Source organism: Ziziphus jujuba, chromosome 2, assembly GCF_031755915.1.
Source record: "Ziziphus jujuba cultivar Dongzao chromosome 2, ASM3175591v1".
In the NCBI taxonomy this organism is placed as follows: domain Eukaryota; kingdom Viridiplantae; phylum Streptophyta; class Magnoliopsida; order Rosales; family Rhamnaceae; genus Ziziphus; species Ziziphus jujuba.
In genome coordinates this window covers 7615546-7625456 of record NC_083380.1, presented here as the reverse complement: position 1 = coordinate 7625456, position 9911 = coordinate 7615546, and the positions used below count along the sequence as shown (strand labels likewise).

Sequence of the window (9911 nt, the reverse complement as noted above, 5' to 3'; positions counted from 1 at the left end):
ATTTTTAAACTAATAATTTTTAGTAGATGTACATGTGATTTTATATTATTTGTTAAATATTATGTTGATTAATTAACACTAATAAATAAATAAATTTAACACTAATAAATAAATTTTTTTTACTTTATCTTATATAAAGTAATTGTTTTTGGAAGTGTGAATATATATACACACACACACACACACTAGGAATAGACAAAATCAAATCCAACCCATCCCAACCAACCAATCCAATCCATTTTTATTAATTTGGATTGAGTTTTTACATAAATTGGATTGGATTGGGTTTAAAATATCATAAATTGTTTGGATTGGGTCGGTTATTGGGTTAAAAATATAAACCCAATCCAATCCAAATCATATATATATGATTAAAAAAATTTATATATATATACCTTTTTTTTTTCATTTTTATAAACAATTTTTAATTTTTTTTTAACATATTCCCGATTTCCAAATGAAATTGATGAACCTATCAAAGTTGATTGACTTATGATTTATCAAAGTTTTAAGATTAAAAAAAAAAAAAAGGAATTAAGCATTGAATCTTGAGGATTTGAATTTTGATGAATGTATTATTTTACATTATTTGTCCTAACAATTTTAATTTGATTTTGTAGGAGTGAAATGATGACTATGCTACTTGATGAAGTGCATGATGTGTATCGGTTGCTACATTTTCTTCTTTATTTTGCATTGAAGAGTGTTTTTTCCATCTTTTTTTTTTTTTTTAAACATTTATGAGTGTTGCTGAATATTATAGATTGCATATTTATAGATTACAATCTTATATTTTATTTTATGTTGGATTATTCTAATTGTATTTTATGTTTGGATAACTACAATTTATTATTATATTTTATGTTTGGAGGATTTTTAATTTGTATTATATATTTATAAACTAATAAGTTTCAAACCGATTAACCAATCCAAACCAAATCGATTATAAATAGTTTGGTTTGGTTTTGATTGAATTCTCTATTAGTTAAATCGAAAAGTATGGATTTGATTATATTCCCGTATAAAACCAAAATAATCCAATCCATGTCTACCCTAATACACACATATAACTACACTATTACTCATAGGATTGTAGTATAGGAAGTTTTATGAAAAGATCAGCACGAAAGCACCATAAGAAGACTTATGGTAACCCTATATACATGTACATATATATATAGATTTTTTTTTTCTCTCTTTGTTTGCATTTATAATAAGATTCCCACCATATGCGGTATCGTTTTGACTCTTTCAAATCCGTGAAATCTTAATGACATCATGGTAATCCTGTATATATAGGTCATATGTATATATACATATATATAGATATAGACAAATGCTATTATCAAGATTCAGGACCGTCCTGACCATTTATATACCATCCAAAAACATGTTTTAATATTGGCCATTCGATTAAAGCTAACAGTTTAGGGGATTTCTAATCTCAGCCGCACATTGTTTTCCAAGGTCTCTACCTCACGCCGTGAAACTTCTACATCGCCATCTTTGTCGAAGCTTTTAAACTTCGGTGGGTCACCATAAGCCTTGTGTTTCCTCCTTTGGTGAACCTTTCCCGACACTTCCTCGACGATCTACTACTCTTCCAAACTCCTCCTGCTTCATCATTCTCTCTTGAGGAGCAAGACTCAATGGCAATCTCGTTGACGAACTTCTTCACTTTATGACGGTGAACAAACACACGGCCTCCTTGTTTCTCATCATCGCTGGAAGAGTAAGTGGCATCGCCGTCGGTGACTAGTATTCTGACAATTCTCAAAGGCCTCATCACCATTTCTGGCATGAGAGTGTTTCTGTTGTTGGTGGTGGTTGGTAACACAGGTGGAGGAGTAGTGAGTGTGTTGATATGAGGAAATTGCAATTGGTTTATAGGTTGGAGCCAACTGGGTTGCATGGTGTTTGGGATCTGGATGACTACCATTTCTTGCTTTTCATATTTGGTTCATCGCAGTTAATCGGCCACAAATCGTGACAATGATAAAGTGAAAAAGATCAACTAATGTAAAAGAAAATATATATATCTATACTTTTTTACTTATCAGTAGCTTAATGTCACAGGCCTAACCTTTCCAACACTCCTGTGCGGCACCTAGAACCTCCCTTGCTAAGTAAACCTTACTCACAAGCTATCACAATGCGGAAGCTAAGAGTAAGAGAGTAGGAAGTAAGAGAGTTTGAGAGAATGTGGAAAATACTTGTATTGCCAGAATACTTGGATATCTTACAAATGAGAGTCCAACCCTTTTTATAGAGGGCTTGGCACGTATCACAAGAATACAATGTTCTAGATATGTACACATGTCACCTATCTAGTTAAGGTTCTAGATTATTGTAGGGTTATGTACAAGATATTTACATGGAGTATTCTAAAGAGATTCCTATCTACATTAGTCTAGGTTTCTCCTGAATCTTCTAGAATCTTCCGGGCTTTCTTGAATCTTCATGGAGAATGTAGAATCTTCCGGTTAAACCTCAAGGATTCCACTCCTTTTGCATGGGACATGACACTCTTCCCCACCTAAGCTCGCGACGCCCTTATCGCGCCTTCTTCCTTGCCCGCCAAATGTGATCTTTGAGTTGCCATTGTGTATCTTTGTGCTTCCCACTTACTTCACCACCCAGCAGATTCTTCCCCTTCACCAAGTATTTGGTGTAGTTAGGCACGCCTCTACGTTGAACGACTCAATCCGCAGGTGTGGCTTCCACATTCTTGTCGGGTGAAGTCACTATCACCATGGGTGCCCTTCTTGACTTACCTTTCTTTAGGGCTTCCTTGCTTCCTTTCCCTACAATGGGAAGTGACCTCTCATAGGGTTCTATCATCCCCTTATGCTCCTTGTGTAGTGTTTTGGATTGTTGGGGTAGCGGCTTGACTAAGTTCCCTTTCTTAACTCTACATGCTTCGTCTCGTTGTCTTCACAACTTGAGGCCAATGCATGCAAGCTCACTTGCTTCAACTCCTTTGGTACATCTTGCACCTTAGGAGATGTCTTAACATGGTTTGGGGCATCCTCGCTAGGCTCTTGGATAGAAACTAGGTTGATTTGCTCCTCTTTCTCAACTTGTAGTGTCGACAAAACCTTAGTCTCCCGCTTGCTAGCATGTTCCGTAGGCACCATGCATATCATTCCCCCATCCATGATGCACAACATGTTCACAAATGGGAGTAGGAAAGCCTTTACTTGGTTGAAGAATTCCATGCCAAGGACAACCTTGTAGTCATCCATGGACACAACCGATAGGTTCAATTGGCCATACTAGTCTCCGATGGTGGTTTTCACACCTCTAGCGACTCCTTGGAGCGGCTTCGCGTCCAAATTTACCACCTTTACGGAGCCCTTTTCTTTTGTTGTCTTTATCCTAAGCCTTTCTGTGTCCTCCACTAATAGGAAATTATATGAGGCACCCGTGTCCACCAACGCCTTAGTGAGCACTCCATTGAGTTTTGCCTCTACGAACATTAGGCCACCCTTCTTTGTCTCCTTAGGAGCGGCCTTAATAGCATTCAACAATTGTAAGAAACCTATACTAGTTCCTTCCTCTTGCTTCTCCTCGTATTGGGTAGTCATGGCATTCAAAGCCTTCCTCTTGGGACAATCCCTAACCCAATGTGGTCCATCACATAAGAAACAAGAGTTTTTGGGTTTGGAAGCATCCTTACCTTCTCTAGGCGGCTTCCATTTTGAGCTTTGAGGTTTATGTGCACCTTCCTCTCTTTTGCTGTCTTTGGACTTGCTTGATTCTCACCCACCTTTTCCATAGTTGGTCTTCTTCTCCATTGGCTTTAAGGAGTCCCTTTGAATGGTGTAGTCGATAAAGCTTTTGGCATTTCCGATGGCACTAGCTAGATCTTCTACTCCACGCCTTTTCACCTCCGTCTTTGCCCAAGGTTGTAGTCCATCCATGAAGTAGAAAAAGAAGTCTTTATCCGACAGATTTGGGATCTCCATCACCAAGTTGGTGAACTCCTTGATGTATTCCCGGATATGGCCCACTTGCTTGAGTCCTCGAAGGCGACTCCTTGCCTCATCTTCGGCATTCTCTGGATAAAATTACCGTTTTAGATCCTTTTTAAAGTCATCAAAAGTATGGAAAGTGCACGTACCTCGCTCTATGTCACTATGCCTTCTCCTCCACCATAACATGGCCGTGTCGTTAAGGTAGAAAGTGGTAGTCCTAATCTTTGAAGCATCGTCCACAATGCCCATCACTTCAAAGTATTGCTCCGAGCCCCAAAGGAATTTCTCGAGCTCCCTCATATTCCTTGCCCCAGAGTAGGACTTGGACTTTGTCACATTGATTCGTGGCCCTTCACGTATGGTGGTTGTCCCTGACACCACCGGCCTCTTGCAAAGAGCCTAATCACCCCGCATTTCCTCCATTTGTGTACGGATAGTATCCAATTCTCTCTCCAACATTGCACGAAGGTCTGCTACCTCTCCCATGCATTGGTCGCGTGTTGAGCGGAACTCCCTCCTTAAGGCATTGTCTAGCCCATTGAGTAACCCTCTCATAGCTTGATTGATGGTGATGTCCTCCGACTCTAGCCCATCTAGGCGACTCTCCAGTGCCTTAAACTGTTCATGTACTCGAGCTACATGCTCCTTCAGGCGTAACTCTATGCCAGTCATCACATCCTTGGACTTAGACTTATGCCTCAGCCTCCCCGCATTAGGGTTGCATTGCTCTTCACGACCTCGCACATCAGTAGCTCCCTCCACATTGATGATAACCTCCAAACTAGCCATTTTGCCTACTTCCATGTTACGCCAACGGTATGCTTGAGCAGCAATTGTCTCTGATACCAACTGTCATGGGCCTAACTTTTCCAACACTCCCGTGCAGCACCTAGCACCTCCCTTGCTAAGTAAGTCTTGCTCATAAGCTATCACAATGCGGAAGCTAAGAGTAAGAGAGTAGGAAGTAGGAGAGTTTGAGAGAATGTGGAGAATACTTATATTGCTAGAATACTTGGATATCTTACAAATGAGATTCCAACCCTTTATATAGAGGGCTTGGCACGTATCACAAGAATATAATGTTCTAGATATGTACACATGTCACCTATCTAGTTAAGGTTCTAGATTATTGTAGGGTTATGTACAAGATATTTACATAGAGTATTCTAGAGAGATTCCTATCTACATTAGTCTAGGTTTCTCCTGAATCTTTTAGAATCTTCCGGGCTTTCTTGAATCTTCATGGAGAGTGTAGAATCTTCTGGTTAAATCTCAAGGATTCTACTCCTTTTGCATTGAATGTGACATTAAGTATCCTTGTTCCACCACTGAAGACGTTAGCAGTTGCCTCAATTTCCATTTATTTTATTTTGTTTTAATTAATTGTTATTTTATCTCTAAATTTTCTAGCTACTTTCTCCCAAATTAATGACCATATCTACTGGGCATATGAAACTATTATTTTGGATCTGCATAATGCCGGTTATGTAATCTTACTATATATAATTTGTAGCCAAAAGAAAATAATAAATTAAATTGCAGGTCGACCAGTCCAAATAAGTGGCCCACGGCATCGGAATCGAAATCGGAGTCGAACTCACAGAGTACTTGCCGCACTCATCTATGGGGCTTTGCCTAGCAGTGATGTTGTCAACTGCGGTTTACTGCTGGTTCAGGGCAGGAGTATATTGTTGCAATGGTCAAATTAATAATTCCTAATTTTGTTTAGGCTATAATGTTTAGCTTCAATCTGGATACTTATTGTGCGATTCCGAATATTGTTTCCTTTTTTTGTGGCATCTATTTGCTCAAATTACTAAATTCTCATTTTAAGTCTTTATTGTGTAAAATCTCTAATTAATATGGATGTTTTATTATCAAAATGGCATTTCGATTGTTAAATTGGGTGTTTTCTTCTTTTTTGGCATTTCAGATATATTGTTTTAATTTTCTTTCTTGGGATCTCGTATAAGTTTTTTTTTTTTTTTTTCTAAGTCAAGAAATCATACTATTATTTTAAGTTTAATCTTTATTTAGTCATTTTGAATAAGATATGTTTTTTTTTTCTTTTTTCTTCTATTTCTATTTTAAATGATGAATATGATATAGATTTATTGGTCTTTACAGGCAAAATTCAATAATAAAGACCTCGGATTAAATTGGAATCCCCTATTTCCAATATTAGAAACAAAACAAAAAAAGAAGAAGAAGAAGAAGAAGAAGATGAAGAAGAAGAAGAAGAAGAGAGATAGCGTAAGTTTTAAGACGAAGTATTGATAAATATTGCAATATGCATACTTTTACAAATCAATTGAGTAGTTTAAATGCGCTTTAGCAAAAGTATTTTACATAATAACCCTTGAAAGCAAGCAAAATTACAAAACAACCTAAGTAGGTTGGAATTCTAACGTGGGAATTCCAACCCATTAGATGTATAAGTTTAATATTTTAAAAGGTGTATTCAATTTAAAATTTGAAATATTTTAAACATGTTTAGAAGTTTATAAGTATTCTATATAAATTTTAAAGAAGTTCATGCAAATATAATGATATTCAATTCAGATTTAAATAAATTTTATGAAAGTTTATTAAAATACAAATGTTTCAATCAGGACTTTGTAAAATTGCTTTAAAAGTTATAGGTATTCAAAAAGTTATTGATTTTAAAAAATAATGTATTTGAAAGGATTTTAAAAGTAAAATTGTAAAAAAAATTATCAATATAAAATTCAACCTTTACTTTAAAAATTTTGTTGGATTGTTATAAATTCTTTATGGAATCTACGATTTATAACAATGCATCAAATTTTCTGAAATTTATAGTTTATTTTAAATATGTTGAGCTTTAAATTGAATATATCTCCTAAATTACAAATATTTGAAATTTATCTAAATTAAAATCCCACATTGATCATAAACTGTTTTCTAGCATTGTATAAAAATATGAATTTAGGATTATAAAAGTAACTTAATTAACTACCAATTTCTCTATGAGAACAAATATTTGAAATTTATCCAAATCAAAATCCCATATTGATCTAAACTACTTTCCACCTAACGGTGGTTGAAATAAAATAAAATAAATAAATAAATAAATAAATAAAAGGAAAGAAACCCGAAACCTTACGAAACCCCGCTTATAAATAAAGCGGAAAGCGAAAAGCTTGGAAGCAAAACCCTACTAAACCCCTCCACCCTTCTTAGCTTCGTTTTCATCGCCTCTAGCCTTCTGAGCTTTTTGCTTCGTGGCCTCCACCCTTCTGAGCTTTTTTCATCACCTGAACAAAATCGCAGATTCATCTCCTCCACCCTTCTGAGCTTTTTTCATCACCTGAACAAAAGATTACTTGATCCATTTCTGAGCTTTTTTTTTTTTATCACCTCCACCCTTCTGAGCTTTTTTCTCATTATCTCCACCCTTCTGAGCTTTGTTTTCATCACCTCCACCCTTCTGAGGTTTTCTCATCACCTGAAGAAAAGATTACTACTTGGAAATAGATCACCTTCCAATCGTTCTGAGCTTTTTTCATCACCTGAACAAAAGATTACTTGGAAATAGATCACCTTCCAATCATTCTGAGCTTTTTTCATCACCTTCACCCTTCTGAGCTTTTTTCCTCACCTTCACCCTTCACATCGGACTGAGCTTAATAGATTGGCTTCTGCTAAATCACCTTCAGCTTCCACCCCAATGCTAAATCACCTTCACCTTCCAAGTAACGGTCCTCTGTTCGTTCCTTCACCTTCCAAGTAACAGTCCCTTGTTCGTTTTCATCATTTCTATTCTTTTTCATCATCTCTGTCCTTTTTCATCACCTTCACCCTTCACTTCGGACGTAACAGTAACAGCCCTCTGTTGAATCATCAGCGCCTTCCACTCCAAATCTATATCCATGAACAAATTAAAATTAATTATTAGCTTTCTTTTACTGTTAGCATCAATATTATATCATGCTGTTCATTCAAAAGAGTTGACAATCAGGAACCAGTGTGATGATCCAGTTTGGCCTGTAGCAAAATCAAATAGCGGCGGCACACCATGGCTGCTTCCGACAACCACAGGTGGCTTCGTCCTCCAACCTGGTCAGTCCAACACCATCTCTGTCCCATCTTCCTGGTCCGGTTCCATATGGGGCCGAACCCGATGCAGCATCGAAGACTCCGGCGCCTTCCATTGTCTCATCGGAGACTGTGGGTCCGACAAGGTAGGATGTGGTGGTGAAATTGACATTTTGCAGCCGGCCTCAACCAGCATAGCGGCGTTCACGTTGAACGCAACGGATGGAATGGACTATTACGAGGTGAGCTTCAAAAACGGATATAATCTTCCCATTATAGTGGCTCCCGTGGGTAGGAGAAGTGGTGGAGATGATGAACATCACCGTAGTGCTGCTGGGTGTGCTGTGAATTTGATCAGCTCGTGCCCACCGGAGCTCCGATACAGCGATGAGAGCTTGGGGTGTAAGAGTGCATGCCAGGCCTTTGCCGAGCCCAGCTTTTGTTGCTGTACCGCAGCTGCTTGCAATTGCAGCCCTAACCGCTATACCGACTTCTTTAAGCGAACATGTCCCAAGGCTAACAGCTTTGTTAATGACAAAACCAGCACCTTTTCCTGCCCTTTTGAGCATGATTTCGTCATCATTTTTTGTCCTTCCTCTTCAACCACCAGGTAATTATGTAATCTGTTAATATATGTATGATAAATTTCTATATCACTTCGTCTTCCAATGTCTCTAATATGTCTTTCATTTTATTTAGGCATATTTTACCTCTTTTTTTTTTTTTTTTTTTTTTTTTTTTTTTTTAAATTTTGCATACCATCTTATGGATGTTGTAGTTTAATATATTATATACATTCTTCATATATTATTAAATCTAAGAATTTAATTTCCTCACTTATAAGTAATTTTTCTTCAACAATCACATATAAATTTTATTAAAATATAAAAATTGAGCAATTGTTTAGAACTTTATATCTATTTTTATCCATTTTCGTTATATATATATATATATATGTATATATGCACATCGATGTTTTGCTTGATAATTTATATTATTTTGACCTTTTAGATCTTCTGTACCATAACAAATTATTATTCATTTTAATTTTCAATTATTATATATTATAAAAGGAAATATATATCTATAATTTTTATAGACATCAGCAGCTTAGGTATCTTTGTTCCTTGATCCAACACTGAAGACGTCGGCAGCTGTCTCAATTTCCATTTATTTCTTTTTTTTTAATTAATTGTTTTTTAATTTGTCTCTAAATTTTCTAGCTACTTTATCCAATATTAATGACCATATCTTTGGGCTTATGACATTATTATTTTCGTTCTGCTTAATGCCGTTGCGTAATTTAACTAATAATAAAATTGCAGGTCAGACAGTCCAGATAAGTTGCACAAGGAATTGGAGTCGGACTTGCAGGGAAAAATCAATTATAATTCTAAGATGAGGAACATTTACGCACTCATCTCGGGGGTTTTGGTTTTGGTAGGAGCGTTGTCAGGTGCACTTTTGTGGTTCCGTCCGGAAGTACCCATTTATTGTTGCAACGAAAACGTTAATAATTAGTTTTTTTAAGACTATAATTTGGATTTCCTTATTTTGCTTCAATTTGGGTATTTGTTGAGTGATTTGGTATATCTTTTGGTTGTGATTTGCTTCCTTGATTTATGATGTTTATTTTACTGAACTGTCATTTTGGGTCTTTATTGTGTAAAATCTCTCAGTATATTTTAGGTCTTTAAAGCATGCTTTACACTATGATGAGTCTTTCCAGCCAAAAAAAAAAAAAAAAAAAAAAAAAAAAACGTACAATACGATGAAAAATGTACAATATGATGAGTGTGTTGTTTGGATTGAGGATAGCCCTTCTTGGCTATTGGATATATTGTCTTTTGATGTATCTGGTTCTTTTGTTTAATG

The 9911-nt window shown here is 36.2% G+C and overlaps 1 protein-coding gene across 1 annotated transcript; it reads right to left on the bottom strand.

Annotated features, from left to right (window-relative positions):
- Nucleotides 1-1419: 1419 nt before the first annotated feature.
- Nucleotides 1420-1939, bottom strand: LOC107417948 (ethylene-responsive transcription factor CRF2). Its single transcript, XM_060814932.1, is given in 3 exon segments — nt 1420-1461; nt 1463-1492; nt 1538-1939. Coding segments are annotated over 3 exon segments (474 nt in total).
- Between the last annotated feature and the right edge of the window lie 7972 nt (nt 1940-9911).